The sequence below is a fragment of the Anomalospiza imberbis genome, unplaced genomic scaffold (genome assembly GCF_031753505.1).
Source record: "Anomalospiza imberbis isolate Cuckoo-Finch-1a 21T00152 unplaced genomic scaffold, ASM3175350v1 scaffold_44, whole genome shotgun sequence".
NCBI classification, from domain to species: Eukaryota; Metazoa; Chordata; class Aves; order Passeriformes; family Viduidae; genus Anomalospiza; species Anomalospiza imberbis.
This window is the reverse complement of record NW_027100049.1, coordinates 898,444-918,919: the sequence shown is the minus strand read 5'-3', so window position 1 is coordinate 918,919 and position 20,476 is coordinate 898,444. Positions and strand designations below refer to the sequence as shown.

At 51.0% G+C, this 20,476-nt stretch overlaps 2 protein-coding genes across 5 annotated transcripts in view; one reads left to right on the top strand and one right to left on the bottom strand.

The window, feature by feature from the left end:
- The window catches only part of LOC137466802 (zinc finger protein 271-like), a 678,770-nt gene that overhangs the window by 137,855 nt on the left and 520,439 nt on the right, over positions 1-20,476 (top strand). The window contains exon 2 of one of the 4 annotated variants that reach the window (XM_068178458.1): positions 16,101-16,107. The exons of the other annotated variants lie outside the window; for them this stretch is intronic. Coding sequence (XP_068034559.1) covers positions 16,101-16,107 — 7 coding nt within the window. The remainder of the gene's footprint in view (positions 1-16,100; positions 16,108-20,476) is intronic. 4 annotated transcript variants of the gene reach the window in all.
- The window catches only part of LOC137466804 (zinc finger protein 420-like), a 198,060-nt gene that overhangs the window by 146,319 nt on the left and 31,265 nt on the right, over positions 1-20,476 (bottom strand). The gene's annotated exons all lie outside the window — the stretch shown is intronic.

Here is a 20,476-nt window from a genome sequence, read left to right as displayed (position 1 = left end):
CTGTGGGTGATCCAGGTGGCACCGTCGGACACTGCAAAGCTCCCGGATCCCAGCTGGAAGCAGATGAAATCCCAGCCCTCGTAGCCATACTGGTGGGATCCATGGACACTCCGTTGGATAGGAGGTCACAGCTGGAAACCACCTGCACCCTGTGCAGACCTGGGAACGAGGAGAGAACGGACCCATGGAGTCGTGTCCCAGCCACAGGGAGCCCCTTGGAGCTCCCTGGATTCCCATCCCACCAGCTGTGTGACATTAGAGAATGGGCTGTGACATCTCAGAGCAGTCTGTGGCATCACAGAGGGGCTGTGTGACATCCCAGGAGGGCTGTGTGAGGTCACTGGGTTGGTCACTCCGCCCCAGCTCCCCCTCACAGTTTCTCCCAACAAGTCCAATGCTGTTCATGCCCAGCGGGGTCCCTGTCCCCCGGTATCCCCCCGGTCCACCTGGAGCCACAGCCCCCACCAAAGGATGTTCCACAGGATCCACCCCAGAGCCTGACATGGGGAAAAGGGGCCAGGGCTGTGTGACCAGGACATCAAGGACGTGGATTATCCAGCTCTCTGTGGCCTGGGTTGGGTTCCCCAGGGCAGGAAAGATGTCTGGCAGCTGGAGCAGGGTTAGGGAAGGGCCTCCAAGGTGGGGCTGGAGCCCTTGGGCTGTGAGCAGAGGCTGAGGGAGCTGGGCTTGTCCAGCCCGGAGCAGGGAAGGCTGAGGGGCTCCTCATCCCAGCCTGGCAGTGCCAGCGAGGAGGGGATGGAGAACACAGAGCCAGGCTCTTCACCAGGGGCCTGGTGGGAGACAGAAGCCAATGGATGGAAGGGGCAAGAGGGGAGATCAGCCAGGCCAGGAGGAGATGAAATGAGTCAGGCTGGTTTCAGCATTTCCTCAACATCAAAAGCAGCCTGACCTCCCTTCTCCATCCACCACTGACAGCTTTGCAAATCAGGAATTGTGTGAGCTGTCTTTCCCCCACTCCAGGACGAGCATCCTGATACAAGAACTTAATTGTGTTTATACCTATCACAGAACCACGGTTATCTAAAATCAAATCTAGTATGGAAATCACTTGTGGATGCTGGACTCATCAGACACTGCTGGGACGTTGCACATAGCTCAGGGAAGAGTGTGATTGTTATTAAATTGTGTCCTGTTCAACCATGGTCTTTTGGCCATGAAGTGAAACTTTCTGTGCCTCTGAGTCTCACCAGCTCCTGACCCCCAAAGGACACAAACCTGATGAGTTGTGGTTCCCACTCCAGTGGTGGCACTTGGACCTCCCTCCATCCCCAGAGCAGAGCTCCCTTGTCCCAGAAAGTCCCTGGCAATGCAGGGATGAAGGAAACAGGACAGGCTGTGGGGATCAGGGGCAGGGCACGGCCAGGGATTTGGGGTGGTTGTGAGCCCAGGGCAGGACCTGGCCCTTGGCCTTGGTGAACCTCATCCAATTGTCCTGGGCCCATGGCTCCAGCCAGTCCAGATCCCTCTGCAGAGCTTCCTGCCCTCCAGCACAGCCACACTCCCACCCAGCTTGGGCTCACCTGGGAACTGACTGAGGGTGCCCTCGATGGCCTCGTCCAGATCAGCAATCAAGAGATTTCACTGACCTGGCCCCAATCCTGAGCCCTGGGGACATCCCTGGATGTGACTCCATTCCTCAGCTGCTCTGAGTGCCAGGGTTTGGATGAGGGAAATGGTGGGGAGGGGATGGGGACAAAGTGTTATTGATTGTCAGCCATGAAGGGTCTTGATTTTCACATCTATTCAGACTGCATTAGGAGGTGCTGGGGGTCAATATCAATCACACATTGTTGATATCAATCTATAAACAGGATAAACTGGAAAAGAAAACAGGACAAAACAGTTCTCTCTGCATAGTTTTCAAAACAGTATATTCACTTTAAATACACTACTGAAATCTGTCTAATTCATCACAGAAGAATTGAAAACGTAAATTATTCCCAGGGGCTGTTCTTGTTTGGAAGTTTTAAACAAATCTTTATGAACCTTTCTCACTGAATTCCTGAACTGAAGAGCTCAAGAAAGAAGAGGTCTCTGGAGTAGTAAAATTCATTAGCAACCTCCAAGTGGCTGAGGCTCCATCCCCATCAGAGCAGCAATGACCAGAAATGGGCACAGCTTTGTGGCTGCCCCAGCTCTGGGATGGGCCCTGGGCCTGGAGCAGGAGCAGCTCTGGAGGGCCCCAAGGCCGGGCTCTTGTGCTGGCCTGGGCAGATGGGATGGCAGCAGGGGCTGCAGAGCTCTCAGCACCTCAGCCCCAGGGGAGCAGGGCACCCAGGGAGCCTCCTTTGGCCTTGGCCAAGCCCCTTCCCCCATGGCTGGGGCTGAGTCATGGCTGAGCTGCAGCTGCTGCTGTGCCCTGGCCAGGGGCTGAGGCTGTGGGGCCAGTGGCCAGAGCAGCCTGGGCTGAGCAGAGCTGTGGGGCCAGAGCCGGCTGGGCTGTGCTGGGGAGAGGCCCTTGGTGCTGCACAGAGCTCAGGGCAGCTGGCAGAGCTTGCAGGGAGCTGGGCTGGGCTCAGAGAGCCTGGCACAGAAACCATCAGTGTCCATCCCAGCCTGGCTGAGCGTGCAGGGCAGGACTCAGCCCAGGCCTTGTGGGGCAGGGCCAGCGCCTGTGCAAGGCATGGAAAACAGGCAAGTGCCCGAGAGAGGAGGCTGCTCTGTGCCCTTGGGGGCATGGACACAGCAGGAACACTCAGGAGCCCAAAGAGCCTCCATGGCTGTGCTGGAGACCAAGGCTGGAGCAGGGAAATGCAGGGCTGCTGCGCCATGGGGAGGGCATTGAATTCCAGCACACACCTCAGCTCTCTGATGGTCCCGGCACCATGCTGGGCCCTGTTCCAGGCTGGAGCAGAGCAGATGTTGATGGCACAGGAGCCCTGCGGGGCTGGAAGGGACCTGCAGCTTGCAAGGTGCTCTGCTCTCCCTCAGCTCCTCTCTGAGAGATCCAATCCCAGCTCAGCACCTCAGGGCACAAGTGGCACTGCCTGGTCATGGGCACACAGCTGATGTCTGCCTGGAAAAGGGCACAGGTGTTAATACTTGTACATTTCATATTCTACAAACACATTTTTAGTATCTGCATCACTTCAGTACTTTTAAGAGTCAGCAATTTTCTGATGTACTGATGGCAGAAGGAAAAGAAATACTGATCTTCCCATCTCCTTGAGTCACCAATATTCTGTTTATTCTTTCCTCTCCCTCTTCCTTTAGGTGTTTCCATTTCTCCTGTTGAAATGGCCATGTCTAAGGACATCTCTGCACTAGACCAGGTGGATCTATGTACTTCCCGTTGCACCCAGATTTCCCCCTCCAGATGCTTTCTGGTCATTCAAATCTCTCTCAACGGACTGGTTCCACGCTTTGCACATCAGGGAGTGGCCCAATCTTTCTGAAGTTCAAATAAATATGAATTATATCTTGCTGTTTTTAAATCAATCACATAATTACCATTTCTTACTTCTTTGTGTAAAACTGTTCCTGTAAAGAAGTCCCTTGGCGGGGGGGGGGACAGCACAGAGAGCTGAGGGAAGAGCTGTGATGGTTTTTAAACTGTTCAAATGTTCAACTTGTGCTTATTGGCAAGAAACCTTTCTGTGCCTCTGAGTGTCACCATCCCTGAGCCCAAAGGACACAAACCTGATGAGTTGTGGTTCCCACTGCAGGGGCACTTGGGCCTTGGCTCTGCACAGCAGAGCTCTTCATCCACTTTCCCTCTTTTCCTCCCTCTGGGCATGGAGGGAGCTCCTGACTTCAGCCTGTGACTCGTGTGTGCGAAGAGCAAATCTGGGCAGAATCAGGGCAGGGAGGGGTTGGGGGGCCTTGGGATCTGTGCTGGGCACAGAAGGTGTTTTCCATTGCTCTGAGACTGTCTGCTGTGCACAGTGGAGTTAATATCCAGCAGAGGAATGACTTTTGCATTTGATGGAGCTGTGCCTTCCCTTGGCTTTGTTGGCTGACAAGAAATGAACATCCCTCTGTGTCTGGAGCAGCTCCTTCTCCAAGGAAAGCAGGTGGGAGTTGGAGCCAAGGAGCTGAAACCTGCAGGTGCAGCCTGGGCTGGAGGGAGCTCAGATTTGCACAAGGCTGCTCTGAGTGCCAGGGCTTGGATGGGGGAAATGGTGGGGTGGGGGTAGGGACAGAGTCTGACTGATTGTCAGCCATGAAGGGTCTTGATTTTCATATCTATTCCAACTGCATGAGGAGGTACTTGGATTCAGTGTCAATTGGAGAGTGCACATATCAACGTATTAACAGGGAAAATAAACCTAAACAGGACCAAAACAATCTTTTCTCACTGTCTTTTAAAGATAGTGTATTCACTTAGAAGAGGCTTCTGTAATTGGGCTAATTAACCACTAATTATTTGAAAACTTACATTATTCACAGAGGTTTGGCTTGTTAAGGTGTTTTGAATGTTAATGAGCTGTGGGACACTGAATTGCTGAACTGAAGAGCTGAAGGCTGAAGAAGCCTCTGGAGCAGTAAAATTCAGCAGCAGCCTCCAAGCTGCTGAGGATGTCAGCAGCCCCCACTGAGGCCATCCCTGCCCAGAGACCGTGGGGGAATGGGCAGACAAGGAGAGCGTCCCTGGGGCTGGGGCAGCAGAAGTCAGAGGCACCAGCGGCTCCAGCTGGGAAATGGAGTGTGGAATGTGGCTGTGAAAGCCCTGCCTGGGCTGTGCCAAGCAGGACACACAAGCCCTGACTCCCATCCCCCAAACAACTCTCTCAAGGAGACATTTAAGAGGAATTGCAATTGTTTGTGTCCTCTGAGTTGGATGCACTGGAGAAATACAAACAAGAGATTCTCAGGAGCTCCAAACAACAAAACAGCCTATATTGGGAACTTTAGAAAATCAGAGAAACTTTGCTAGAAGGTCTTATACAACATTGAATCAACAAAACCCCTTCTCAAAGCATTAACTTGGCCCATTTAACTTCACAAGCTCCAATCCTGCTCAATATTAAGTTAATCAAAATTCACAAGAAGACACAGAAATAGAGAAAAATAAGATTTAGAGAAGCACACACAGAGCTACCAACTCCTGGATTTCAGTGGTTCTCAAAAAAATAGAAATTCCAAGGGGATGTAGGATCAAATGTGTGCTTGCCTTGTGGTCAGCCTTAAATACCCCTTGGTGTTCCTGGGCCCTTCCCCAGGTGGGACTTGGGGTCATTTGGTCACTCAGGAGCTGGGCTGGGGGCTCCAGAGGTGGCTGTGGAGCATTGCCTGTGCTGTGCCAGGGACTGGCAGACACTGCTGGGCTGGGATAGAGGCTCTGGGGGGATTGGGGTTCCAGGGCAGGGCAGGGCAAGGCTGGACCTGCCCCTTCCTCCCCCACACATGAAATGTTTCCAGCCAACAATCTCCTCCAGTCTGTCACAACAGGCAGGGTTGGAGGTGAAATCCCAATTCTGGCCATGGGCACCTGGATGAGAAGGACAGTTCTTTTCCATAGGAATGAAAGCCCCAGGTCTTGGCTCATTTCTGGTTTGATTTCCTGGATTCTGTTTGGTTTTGTTGTTGCTTTGTTTCCTTTTCTGTACCTGCAGTGTCCAGTCAGGAGCAGAGTGACTCTTGCCAAGGAACTTTGTGGTGCTGTCACTTAATATTAAATCTGGGTTTTGCTGATCCCTTGCTGGGGATTTTTTCAGCGCTCTCAAGCCCTCGTTGGTAACAGGGTGAAGGAGCCCTGGCCCAGGCTCTGGCCCTGGGGGACACGGGGACGCTGCCGGGGGGTCCCTGTCCCCCTGTCCCACCCCCCACAGCCCCAGCCCCCGTCCCCGTGTCATGCTCTGGGGTCGATCTCGTGGAACATCCTCTGGGGGAGGCTGCGGCGCCGGGGGCGGGGGGACCCGGGGGGACAGGGGACCCCACTGTGCACGAGCATTGTTGGACTTCTCTGGGGGAACTGGGAGGGGGGGCTGGGGTGGAGTGACCTCCCCAGTGACCTCACACAGCCCCTGTGAGGTCACACAGACCCTGTGATGTCACACAGCCCACTCTGAGATGTAACAGGCCACCTGTGATTTCATACAGGTGCCCTGTGATGTCACAGCCTGCTCTTTGAGGTCCCAGTCTGGTCTGCTATGTCACAAAATATTTCCTGTGATGTCACAGCCCAGCCTGTGATGTCACAGACACCCTGTGATGTCACAGCCAGCTCTATGATGTCACAGCCACCTTTGAGATGTTATGCAGCCTCGCTGTGATGTCACAGCCTGCTCTGTGATTTCACAGTCAGCTCTGTGATGTCACAACCCACTCTGTATTGTCTCTGCCTTCTCTGTGACATCACACAGCTGCTCTGTGATGTCAGAGAGCCCTTTTCTATGATGGCAGAGTCTTCTCCGTGGCTTCACAGCCTGTTCTGTGATGTCAGACTGCCAGCCTGTAATGTCACAGCCGACTTTGTGACATCACAACCTCCTCTGTGATGTCACAGCCTGCTCTGTGATGGCAGAAATCACTTAACATGTCACACAGCACCTCTGTGGGCTCACAGACCCACCCTGTGATGTCACAACACCTTCAGGGATGGAACACAGCCACCCTATAATGTCACAGCACACTCTCTGACCTCACAGCTTGCTCTGCTCTGTGATGTCATACAGGCATCCTGTGATGTCACAGCCTGCTCTGTGATGTCACATAATAATCCAGGGATGTCACAGCCAACTATATGATGTCACAACCTGGTCTGTGATGTCACACAATCACAGAATTGCTGGGTTGGAAGAGACCTTTAAGATCATCAAGTCCAGCCCATGCCCTGACACCACCTCAGCTAAACCATGGCACTGAGTGCCACATCCAGTCTTTTTTTAAACACATCCCAGGATGGTGACTCCACCACCTCCCTGGACTGACAGTTCCAGGAATTTATCACCCTTTCCATAAAAAACTTTTTTCCTAATATCCAACCTAAATTTCCCTTGGTGCAGCTTAAGACACTGTCCTCTGGTCCTGTCAGTTGCTGTGAGGAGAGAGACCGACCCCCACCTGACTGCAACCACCTTTCAGGGAGTGTGGAGAGTGATAAGGTCACCTCTGAGTCTCCTCCAGTATAAACAACTCCAGCTCCCTCAGGCATTCCTCACAGGACTTGTGTTCCAGACCCCTTGTAATAGATAAGAGAAGTCTCTTTGTTCGTCATTAAACAGGAACTCAGGCAAAGGAAGAGGTTTTTTGTGAATAACAGGAAACCCGAGGATATGCTGACTCCTTAAGTTGATTGTACAACTAGGGTCGGGAGGTGTGTAACCATCTATGGAAAGATTGTTACAGGGTCATAAACCCCCAGCGAGGAAGAGGAGGAGAGCCTTCATCCAGACGACCACCAGAGAGCAGGCAGCGACCCCCTAGCAACTGGAGGCGCACGCGCAGAGTACTCCTGGAAAAGCCACAAACGCGGAAGAAGGGGGAGAATAAAGGACCGTGGGAAAAGGGAAGCGGTGTGAGCCTTGGCGGAGCACTGACTCCCCGGCTGCACCCAGCGCTGTTTGCTTGTCATTGCTTGCTGTAATCAATAAAATTCCTTTTATCAATCCCTAAAGGATCAGACAAATTATTTACTTTAACTTATAACACCCGTTCCCTGCTCTTGCTGCATCCCCATCTTCAAAGCCTCTCCCTCGGGCTCTTCCTCCCGTGCAGAGCAGCTCTCCTGGACAGGGACGGCAGATGGCACAGCTGGGAAGCAAAGGGAGCACTGAGTCAGTATGGGGACGTTTTCCTTGGCAGCAGCTGCACTTCCATCAGGGAAGGGAAGATCTCAGAGCCTCCCCAGGAGGGTTAGAAAGAAAAAGCAGCCGAGCGGGCCAGGCTGTGGTGAGCGCAGCCGCGGCGGGACTGTCCCGCAGCCCCGGCAGCCCGGCACAGCCGGCACAGCTCCCGGGCCCTGCCGGCACAGCTGCCTTGCCCAAGGACAGCCCCTGTGACGGCCGGGGCAGCTGCGCTGAGCAGCCCCGGCACGGGCAGGGCCCGCTGCTGCCCCGCCGGGCAGTGCCCACGGCCACAGCCCACGCCACCCTCAGCCCCACCCTGCCTCCCCGGCCCTGGGGCCTCACCCGGGCTCTCTCCAGCGTGGCAGCAGCAGGTCCCCGTTCCCTGCTCTTGCTGCTGGCCTTCAGCTTCTCCCTGCTGGCTCCCGTCAGTCTCCGGCTGTCCTCAAGGTCTCCACTGCAGCTGTGGCAAAAGCGGAGGCTCTGCAACTGGTTCCAAGGCCTGGCAGAGCTGCAGTCCCGGAGCCCTCTGTGCTCCCTGCCGGCCCCCTCCATCCCCTCAGCCCCGCCATGCTCTCGGCAAACCCCCAGCCCCCTTCAGTTTCTTCAGCCCCTCACAGTCCTCTCAGCCCCTCAGTCCCTTCTGACCCATCCCGTCCCCCTAGACCCGCCACCCCTCGGCCTGTGCCACTTCCCTGTCACCTCAGTGCCACCATCGCCCTCGGCTGCCCCACAGCCCTCAGCCCCAGCAGCACCTCAGGGTCACCGTCCCTTCAGCGTCACCGCCCCCTCAGCCCCCTCAGTCTCACCGTCCTTCAGCAGCTCCTCAGGGGACACTGCCTGGGGCCACCGGCAGCTCCCACCGCTCCAGGGACACCCGGGGCTGGAACTGCTGCTCCGCCCGGCCCGGCCGCCAGCTCGGACCCAGCACAGGGAGAGGGGACACAGGGGGCACGGGGGAAAAGCAAGAGGTGAGGGAGGAAGCAGAGCAGGGGAAGAGGTTAAAAAGAGGCCTACACCTATACAGATATCAATCTATGTAACTAAACCCCCATATATCAATACAAATATGCCTATCTACAAATAGAACTATATATATGTAAATGTAACTATACACATGTATAAAGGCAACTATGGACATCTACAACTATAACTGCACATCTAAAAATAGAAATATATACACCTAAAACTAAAAATAAATTAACTGGACAAATCTCTGTCGATGTAGATAGATAAATATAACTACATAAACCTGCAAATACAACTACATATATCAATAAATATAGCTATACACATCTATAAATATAACTAGAGACAGAGGAATTCTACCTGCCCAATGGTCACAGGCTCTCCCTCTGTCTCTTCCTGGCACACAGGGCAGCCCTCCTGGACAAGTTGATCACACGGGATCTGGGAAGCAAAGGGAACACTGAGACAATCCTGGCCCTTGCGCAAGTGTCCCTTGAGCACCAATTGTCCTTCTATCAGGGACATTAAAAGACGGCCTGAAAGGCAGACTCTCACTTGGCAATTTGAAGCCTGCTCTATAAAGAACAGGGATCCTTCCAAGTTTTCAAAACGGAACTGTGTAAAGTATTTAAGTATTCTAATAAAGTCTCAGCACCCACAGTGCAAATGGCACCCACGAGAGCTTGAAACACAGACAGTCCCAGTGACAGAGAGACCACAGTCCTCACTGAAATGGCTGAAGGCTGCTGGGGGCTGAGGTATGAACCAGACTGGGACACCCAGCTTGGTGGCACAACTCCCACAAGGTCAGGTTTATTCCCTGCTCTCCTGCCACAGCAGAGGACTCAGTGCCCAAGCCTCTGACGAAGCGTGGAGGGCAGGGCTCGGGCAGGTTGTGCATGTGCCTTTGAACTAAAGGCACCAGGAAGCACCAACCCTGCAGACAAGAGCTCAACTCTTCTCGTCTCCCCTCCTGCCAGAGGCAGGCTCAGAGCAGCCGTCTCACACCTCTCTAAACCAACGGGGGCTCTGTCCTTACCAGGCTCCTCGGGCTCTGGGGAACTGTTCTCGCAGCTCTCGGTGCCAGATGAAGTTTCCTCTGCTGCAGCCCGGTTCACAGGCTCCCCTCCTGAAGACTCAGGGGCAACATTCATATTGCCCTTGAAAGAACAACAGAAAAAAAAGAAAACTAAAGATCATTCAGTATTTTGCTGGAATCGCATCAAGGATACGGTTACTCTCCTTCTCCATGTAACAGCGTTCAAAAGCTTTCAGCCCAGCCTCTTCCATTCCCCTCCAATGGGTTACCTGAGCAGAGGGAGACCTTTCAGGCAGGGATCTCCTGATCTCCCGGAACATTTGCTCCACGGCAAAGCCAAGATCCACTGGTGGCAACTGCTCTTCACCAGGTGCATTCCAGGCTGAGCCGGAGGCCATCGATGCTGCACAACCTGCACTGCCAGGTGGAGCGCTGGGGGCTGAAGTGCCCGAGGTGGCTGCAAGAATCCAAACACATTGGTCACACTCCACAATGTGGCTCTGGGACACAGATCTCTGTTGCTGCCTTGGATCAACCATCACAGGAAGCAGGCAGGAAAACCAGGCAGAGAATCTTTTGCCTTTCTAGGTGCCCCTTCTAAATAAGCTTGAGAATTTTGGGCCGAGAATGACAGAGCCTTGTGGAAAAATACTCCAAACAGTCACTTTTCATGACCTTTTGGGGAAAAGCAAGGCTACAACTCTTTTCCTACCTCGCGGGTCGTAGGCTGGGGGCTGCTGCTCCCTGTGGAGCTGCTGGAAGCTGCAGGGCTGGATCCTGAGCACCTCCCGGTCGATCGGAGGCAGCTGTCCCCCGTAGAGCTGCTGGAAGCGGCTGCGAGGCCCCTCCCGCCCGAGCGGCAGCAGCGGCTCCCCGTAGAAACCGAAGAAGCCGCAGGGCGGGATGCGCAGCAGCTCCCGCTCGGCGGGCGGCGGCCGCTCCCCATAGAGCTCCTGGAAGCGGCTCGGCCCCTCCCGCCGGGCCGGCACCGGCCGCTCCCTGTGCAGCAGGTGGAAGCCGCAGGGCGGGCGCCGGGCGAGCAGCGGCCGCTGCCCGGGGGGCGGCTGGAAGCGGCCAGGCCGGGGGCTGCGCAGCTCCCGCCCGTCCGGCAGCGTCCGCTCCCTGTGCAGCAGCAGGAAGCCGCTGGGCGGGCGCCCGGGCGGCAGCGGCGGCCGCTCCCTGGAGAGCGGCTGGAAGCGACTGCGCCCGTCCCGCCCGTGCGGCAGCGGCCGCGCCCCGGGGAGCTGCTGGGAGCCGCGGGGCGGGCGCCTGCGGCCCTCCCGCCCCGCCGCCGGCCGCTGCCTGTTGGCCGCGCTCCGGCGCCTGATGCGGAGCAGGAGGTCGGGGCGGTCGCGGCGAAAGCAGGGGTTGCCGTAGTGGAGCCAAGCCCCGGCATCGCCCGGCGCAGCTGAGCCAACCCGGCCCGGCACCCTGCGGAAGCCGTAGCGGTAGAGCTGGCGCACGAAGCTGCGGAACTGCGTGGCCCTGAAGGTGTGCGGGGCCGGGCCCTGGGCGTCGCCCGGGCTGAGCAGCTCCCGCTCGAAGAGGGAGCGGTGGATGAGCAGCCCCCGGGCCCGGCTGTCCCAGCGCACGGAGCGGACGCGGGGGCTGTTCGCCAGGCGCCACAGCTTGGCGGGGAAGGCGCTGGCTCTGAGCCCGGCGGGCAGCGGCAGCTCCGCCATGGCGCCGCTCGCCGGCTGTCGCCACAACGGCCCCGGCGCAACGGCCGCGGCTGCGCCGGCGGCGCGCGGCCTGAGGGGGGCGCTGCGCTCGGGCCCGCGCGCGCCCAGCCGCACTGGGCGGGGCCGTGCCTGGGCTGTTCTTGTCAGGTGCAGTTCAAAGGCTGCAGGCGCATTGAGGAAGACATTCTACCTATTTGCATCTCTAACCTTTGAAAAGCCCTTGTGTATGAAAAGCTCTGCATCAGCACCAAAAGCTGGTCACAGTGAGACCCAGACGAATTAGCCTCAGGAGCTGCTCTTTGTTCCCTGCTCAGGGCTTGTTCTCTGATTTTGTGTGTCTGCTCCTTCCAGTGCAGGAACACGGGGAAGAGAAATTAGGATGTAAAACAAAGAAGTGGGATCCACAGGCCTGCACCTTGGTAGGTATAATAGATCTGGGATGTCCCCACATTCCTGACAAACTTGATGGGCAAGGCACTGAGGTCACTTTTGTTGCCTTCCCTTCCCCTGCCTCCCCCCTTCAGATAATCAGTTTTCTAGAAAGAGCTTTTTCTTTGTGTAGCATCTGGTACCTCACAACCTCCAACGTGACTTGTTTAGAACACGTGAATATTGCTCTTTTCATCAAAACACTAGGAAAGAAGTATTTCAGGCCAATTTTGTAAGTATTTTTATCAAGGCTTTTATGTTCTTATCTCTACACACGAGCCCAGAAACATATTATTAAAAAAAATTAAAATGTTAATCATATCTTAAACAAAAATGTTTTGCTTCAAAGCTCCAAACACCAAATCTTTCAACAAAACAGACCTCATCTAAAAGCAAAAATATAAATGGAAAACTGTCAACCACCTAATAAGTACTTTTAAGCAAGTATTATTTCTGGTGGCTGTCTGAGGAGTTTCTCCCATGTCAAATGCAAAATACGGATTGCTCTGAATTAGTGCATCACCAACTGTGCCTTTTCCCAAAAGACTCAACTTACTGCTGCCCAACAAAGACATACTATTTTCTCCTTCAACCACTGCTCCAGCCTGATCCCCTGGGGACAAGAGATTGCTGTGGGTTTCTGTGGGAAGGGGAGTGGCACAGGCACATCAGTGCCTGCAGACTGTGGCAGAGGGGAGGATCTGCTGTGACAGCAGGTGCACGGGAGACTGGAGATGAGGTTTTTTCTTTCTTGTCTAAGACACTGAATTTAGAGAATGTTTTCATAAAGAATACTGTCACCGCTTTACTCTTTTTACCCCAATACTTACTGGTCCTGATAAATGTTAATTATTTCCATACATTCTGTTTCTCGGTGGTTTAATTAAAAGCACAGAGAAACTCAGTTCTTTCAGAAATGAGCTTGAAATAAGCTGTTACTTTAGAACAAACACAAAATTTTCATTGTTTCTGAGTCTTAAAATTATGTCCACCTAGAGAAACTCAGTCACTTCCAAAGTGAGCTTGAAATAAGCTTTTGTTTTAAAACAAAGCCAAGACTTTTTTCTTGCTAAGGGAGAACAGGAGTTTCCCAAACTCCTCTGTGGAACTAATACAAATTGTTTGAAGTATCCATTTCCTGCCAGGAGCAGAGGGATGCCAACCTGGGCAGAGTTCACACAAAGCTCATTTCAGTGGAAAGGTGATACAAGAGCGACTGGGGACGGACAGAGGGGCTTTGCAGCTCTGCTGGGGCTGCAAAGTTCAGGCTGCTGTTCACAGCTGTGAAAGGAACTCCTGCTGCTGTAGCCAAGGTGTTTGAAGATGCAGACAGTTGTCAGGGTCTGTCTGAAAATCCCTCATGTTTTCCTTTATGACTGTCTCCAAGGACTGAGACCCTAGACCCTGAAAGTAGCTCTAGCCTGGCTGAGGTGGAAAGTCTGACAAGCCTTAAGGACTGGTATGCAATGCCATGGGAACTCAGTGCGAGAACAATGGACTGGTCATGGTGGACTGAGCCCTAATCAGTTCGTCCTGTACCCTCGGTCCTGTACTCTTGGTCCCGCACCGACGCGACGGTTGCGACTGGTTCCCAAAACAACGAGTCCACACCCACCGTGTAGCCAGGAGAGCTGCCGCTTTGGCCAGATGCCACCCGCTTTGAGGAACCCTATAAAAGACTGAAGGAGTTTTGAGGACTTTGTCCGGACCCCACCTGGAGAAGACAGCCTATGAGCATCTCGTCAAGCTCCGAGGGCCTCGTCTCTTCAGACTGGTAGCTATAATCCCCTTCCCCTCTTTCTCTATCTTTCACTCTATCTCTTTATTTCTCTCCCACTATCGCAGTTGTTGGCACTAAATAAAAGTGCATTTTTGTTTAAGCAAAGTGTTGTGTCCCCTGCTGTGTCTTTTGTGCTTTGAGATCTCCAAAAAGAACCTATCAGGGACCCTGCATGCACTTGCGGACCCTGACATTAAATTGGCGTAGTCGGCAGGATCTTGGTAGACAGATTAAGGGTTGCGGGTTGTATGTAGTTTGTAACAGGGGAAGGACCCTCGCTTCAGCCGCACCTAGCACGCCACGTCCAGTGAGCGCTGTCTAGAAAGCAAGGGGGGCGAGTGGAATTTCCTGCAAACTGCATACACCCAGGTGAAAAGCATCCCCTGTCTTCAGGATTTTTAAGCAGATCTCATTTGTACAAAAGATGGGACTCTGTTGTTTTATTTTTTGTGTGTGTTTTTGAGCTGTTTGGTGCAGTTGAGGAGACAACTATTTGTAACTAAGGAGTACCTCCCAAGCAGTTTTGGTCCCCTCACCCACTCCAGGGAAGCGAAGGGAAACACAGTTTTAGCTGTGCTTGTGTGTAACTTAAGAGTACCTCCCTGAAAGTGGTTTTGGTCCCTTCACAAAATGAGTGATAACCTCAATGACAAAACTAAAGCTGGATTTTATGCTTTGCTAGCTAAGCACAATGCCAAACCTTCTCCAGGAGGAGAGGAATGGGCACAAAGTAACTGGTTTAATTTGGATAATGCGGTTGATAGAGTATGTGCTTTACAACATGATACAAATTCAAACTGGGCAAAAATAAAACCATCTTGTGCTCAGTTTTGGGAGCTTGTCTTATGGCAGCCGTAGAAACTCGCTTCAAGCGAAGAAGTGAGGAACATGCTATCATAGACTCCCTGCAAAATTTAGTAGAAGTCTTGCAGAAAGAATTAGAACATGAAAGGAGTATTAGAGAGGAGAGAGATAAACGGGTGAGTGAAGAAAAAGCAGTAATAGGCTCCCTACAAACCCTAGTAGAAGTTTTGCAGAAAGAATTAGAATATGAAAGAAGTCTTAGAGACAAAAGAGATAAAAACTTAAAACATGTAGAATCACCAAAAGAAGTAGAAGAGAAAGAAGCACACCACATTAAACACATATACCCCCAGAAAGAATTGGTACACATACAAAATTGTGGAGAATCTTGTTGTTCCAATTTGAGACCTCTCATTAAAACAGAATACAATTTTATAAATGAAGAGGATTTTGATCCTCACAGTACTACCGAAGAAATACCATACACTGCCACTGAATTAGCCAAATTAAAGAAAGAATATTCACATCTCCCTCAAGAATCAGAGACTGAATATGTGTTTAGAGTCTCACTCACTGGAGGAGATCAAATTAAATTAACAGAACAAGAAGCCAGTGGGTATTGGGGACATGGTGTCTTCCTAACAACAGGAGATAAATGTGACACATGGTCCCTGACACAGCGTGTGGCTTTTAGGGCCGGGGGAATGAACCCCTTGGAAAGGGGAGACCCCATAGCTATAATTAGTACCCCCGACCAACTCCTAGAAAGTGTGCACAAAGCTGCTTGCCTGCAAATGATTCATGAAAATAAATTAATTCCTGGTTTTGAATCCCTGATGCAATTACCTGTGAAGCCCAAAATAATGACCCCTTTAATTCAAGGGCCTCCAGAATCACTCAAACCTACAGTGATTTTAATTCAAAAAACCACAGCAGCTGTATGTCCTGTAGGAAGACCAGATAGATTTCCTAGTAACCTGAACAACCCATTTGTTCCCCTGTATGACTTGTTGAGGGAAGGGGTAAAATGGGATTGGACTCCTTCTCAGGAGAAAGCATTGCAATTGCTGATTTTTGAAGCAACAGCTTATCAAGCACTGGGCACTATCCATCCTACAGATCCTTTCCAGGTGGAATGGGGATTTGCCTCCTCAGGGCTGTCAGTACACATATGGCAGCAGTGTCCTGAGGGTCCGACAAGGCCTGTTGGTTTTTATTCCTGTGGTTTCAAAGATGCTGAGAAAAGATACACTGCCTGGGAAAAAGGATTGATTGCGGTTAGCATATCATAGAAGTGGAAAAAATTGCACGACATTATCACTTAGCTCTCATAGAAGTGGAAAAAATTGCACGACAACAACCAATTGTATTGAGAGGCCCTTTCAATGTTCTTAAGACAGTCACTACTGGAACCCCTCCTCCTGAAGGAGCGGCCCAGAGGGCCTCAGTTAGAAAGTGCTATGCTCAGGTTGAACATTACTGTAACTTTTTCTCAATGACTGAAGGAGATGTAAAATTTTTAGTAATCCAAGAAACTGAGAGCTTGGATAGCAGCCATGACAAACCTGCCTCTGTAATCAAAGTAGCCCCTCCTTTCTCCCCTGAACAATCAGCAAGTTCTTGGTTCACTGACACCTCTGCTAAACGAGAGGGGAAGTTGTGGAGATACAGGGCAGCAGCCCCCCACATTTCCTCTGCTGAACTAATTATTACTGAGGGAGAAGGCAGTGCTCAGGCTGGGGAGCTGACAGCTGTTTGGAGTGTTTTCCAACGTGAGGTACAGAATACCTCTCTTGTCTGTAACTACACTGACTCCTATGCTGTGTACCAGATGATCCTAATAATCCAGCACATTACCCTGGCCAACCTGTTCTGGTGGACCTCCCTTACTATAAGGCTAGTACCACTTGTGCTAAAACCCTCCCTGAATAAACATGCCTGGACAGCTTCTGATGCTCTAAGAAAAGAGCACTGGATAAAAACACGCGGGATAATTCCATCATTCTAACTTTTCTTCCTTATAGTGGCAGGATTCTGTTGTGTTTACTTTTACAGAAGAACTCCGAGGGACATGAAGACCACCTAATCCATGATAAAACTGGTGATACTTTTCTGCATCCTACCACAGCCCCATGGCCAGAAACCAGCTGAGTGGCCATGGTCTGAAATAATTGTGGTAGCATGCCAAAAAGGTGAAAGGATTTCTTTAAGCACAAAAAGGTTTGTACGCACCCAAGCGTACAGGGTTATTGGCACAATTTCACATTAACACAAACTGTAGAAGTAATTTGGTTTTGGTCCAAAAATACTGAAGTGCTTTCTTTTAAGTTTAAAGTATTGATTTAAATACTGGGGAGGACTTGATGTTAATGTTGTGACACCTACCACCCAACCACCGGTTATGCTCACCCTGAAAATCTTTGAAGTGGGACCATATATAATCAGGAAAACTGGCCACCAACAAATATTGTTCAATCCGGCGTGGTCCCTTAAACAAGTCAAATTGCTGATGCAAAATAATGTCTCAGAAATTCAACCAGCTTGTTCACCCTTTTTGCAGACCTCCTTCCAGGGTTGGACAACCTGGCTGCGACAGTGGAACCCTCCTTAAAAACAGGTGCCAAGAGACATAACTGGTGTTGTGGGAACAGGATTGGGAATTTTAAATAGTATTCATTCAGAAGTATTAATGAATAAATTAGCTTCTACTACTACAGATTTGACTGAATTACAACTGCAGATTTGACCAAATTACAACAACCACTGCAATTGTCCCTATTGGCCTTGGGAACACATCAGTGGTTGCTATCACACATATTATCTAATTGGGAAAAGACAAATGTGAATGATAGCAAATCTATAATTGATGCACTTAATGCTACACAAAGCAACATTTCCTTGGCTCTTAGCTGTATCCAGGCTCAGTTATGGATACAGTCAATCGCTGCCTCAATTATAAGAGAAGGTGAAGAAGGCACTTTTCCTACTGAAATTCGGAAAATAGGCTGGGACAGTGCCACTAACTTTGAAAGAGATTTCCAATCCTGGTGGAATTTAGTGAATTTTGCCTATGACCCCAACACGAACACAGCCACAGCATTTGTGTTGACCATACGTAATGCCTCAGTGCATTCGATATTCCCCATCATTGCACTAGGATTAAATCATGACGGACCCACCCTCCATCCTTCCAAACACAGAGAATGGGCCTACCAAATGGATGATAAATGGCAAACTGTTAATTTAGAACCTTGTACCATACGAGAACAACAGGGTTCATCTGTGAAGGTAATGCAATAGTAGCACAGGATATTTGTTTGGACACAGAACAAAATATCTGTCACTTTGATATTCATCCTAACGAGACTTCTGAAACAGTCCTTGTATATACAGGCAATGGGTGTGCCTGCTTCAGAACCGCTTGTGATACTGTGTTTGTAGGAAGTACAGTAGTAGATAATAAAAATCATTCAAATTTTTGTGCTTGTAACTTTTCTAAAATTGCAGGATGTGATTTTTCTTTCGTAGCTCCAGTTACTTCACATGAACTTTTAGAATCCAATTTCACGTTGATTCACAAGCTACTGCCTACTCCCATTGGGATGAACCTTACTTTGGTAAAGCAATTGTTGCTTCACCAGGATTTTATTAAAATCCTAGGAAAAATCAAGGAGAACGGACAGAAAACCCTGGTAACTGTTCATCATGATGAGCAAGAAATACATCGTGTTGTAGAAAGAGTGAAAAGTGATGCTGAACACAGGTGGTGGGATACCCTTTTTGGGTGGTCACCTACTGCTACCGGTGTCCTGAATAAATTGTGTCATCCCATTGTTGTTCTTTTGATACTAGTTATGATTGGTTTTGTTTTATCAGTAAGCTTGCTTATTATAAATTGGAGAATGATGAAACGGTTAACAAAATTGACATCTATAATTAATGCACACCACCTGGCCAATGTCCTTTAAACTATAGACATCCCCAGACTATGGACACAAGGCGATTATAAGATTAGAAGGTATGTCCTCATATAATTTTCTTTTCTCTCTTATGATTTGTTCTAACCACTTGAAAAATTGTTTTGAACTATTGTTGCTTATTAATTAGAAAATTTGTTTTAAACTATTTTTGTTTATTAATTAGAAAATTGTACTTAGTAATATTGATAATACTAGGTTTATTATTTTATTGTTTGGTATTAATTATACTGATTTATTATTATTTGATCAATTTATTGTTTAATTAATTAATATTGATTATTGGTTTAACCAATACTGATTGTATTTTGCTTACTGTTTAATTATAATTTGCCTACTAATATGTTGTGATTGTTTTAGTTTTCCCTGTTTTCCCTTTCCCTTCTTTTTTCTTTTCTCTTTTCCCCGGGATGTGCTGCCAACACCTGACGAGTCCTGAACACTTCACAACAACACTTTGAACCCCTGCTGATGAAGACCTCCTGAGGGCAATCATCAGTCACGGGGTGGTGTAAGAGGCCGTCTGAAGCCCCCACATTTGCCTACCGATTGCCACGGGCAGAAACCCCTTCCCCACTGCAGTTCCAGCTTGGAGAGAGCAGCAGTGCAGGTGCAGTTGCTGCACCGTTACGTTAGCTGTCCCAAATAAGGCCTGGCAAGGACTTGGCAAGGAGTTGGCAAGAACTTGGCAAGGAACCCGCAAGGACCTGGCATGGACCCAGCAAGGAACAGCCTACAGCATCTTTGCTCACTCTCCTCTTTTAAGCCAAGTGAACTTTTGGCGTGACTCCCGTGGTCCTTCATCGAAGACCCCTCATCTGCCTTGTTACCACCGTGACAAATGGACAAAGATTGAGAACCCTCCTCCCAAGGTGTGAGACTGAGACCCCTACTACAGGGAGGGGGGGGGGAAAGAAAGGGCAGTCTGACCACTAATGACATGACCTGCTTCCCTTCAGTGATTTCAATGGACTTATTCTTCATTGTGTTCGCCTTGCTCTGGGTCAGACACGAACGAGTGCGCTGTGCGGGGGCTCCTCACGGCACCGCTCTGTCCCGTCCTGTCCCGTCGTGTGCTCCGAGCACTGTGGCGTGGTCTTGTCACCGCCAGCTCCTATGTCACCCCGTGTCACAAAGGGCCCTTGGACACGCTGTCCCGTTCCATGCCACGGTGACCGTGCTGCACCGTGTCACAAAGGGCCCCTGCACACACTGCCCCCTGCCCTGGGGCCGCCCCCAGCCCACCCAAAGTGGTTCAGGTTGGAAGGAATCCCTCACCCCAAGTGTCTAAGACAGCCCAACAGGATCTTTAGGAATGGCTCAAACCATCAGCAAACGCTGCCCTGCTCTGCGGGCTCAGGGCAGCAGAAGGATCCCCCAGGGCTGCCGACGCAGCCGTGCTGGGAAGGGCACGGGGCCTTCACAGAAACTGGCATGGCCTCCTTGGGACACGTCCCGGCTGGTGGCCATCCTAAACCCGTGGGTGTGACACAGACAAGGAACGTGTGGGCCAGGGCAGGAATGCTGCTCTGACCCCTGGGGCCTGGGGAGCGCTGACATCAGCAGGTGTGGCACAGTCCCTGCCCAAGCAGACCTGCCACCCCCCGAGCCCTGGCAGCACCGGTGCCCGTCTCCTGCCCCAGAGACCTGTGCCCGTGGGGGGCTTCTGTGCCAGAGGGAGCCAAAGCCCACGTGCACTGGGGGCTGCGCTCCTGCCTGCAGGGGCTGTTGGCAGGAGCACCTGGAGCAACGCTGGCAACACTTGGGTCTCTGTCAGAAGCTCTTACACCATGCTGAAATTATTTTCTCATTGAAGTTATTGCCTTCAGCACAAAAACACCTTAGAGGCCAAGGCACAGAAGAGTCTCGCAAGTAAGAATCCTCAGTTCAGGAGAGCTTTACTTCCCATTGCTCAAGTAGTTCCAAGAAGTTGCAAACTTCCCAAACTAATTGGGATGGCCTGAGGAGGTGAAGAGTTGGAATTTTGTTTCCAATCTCAAAGCAGCAACTCATTTGCCTTAACCTCATCCACGGAGGGTCACATTGCA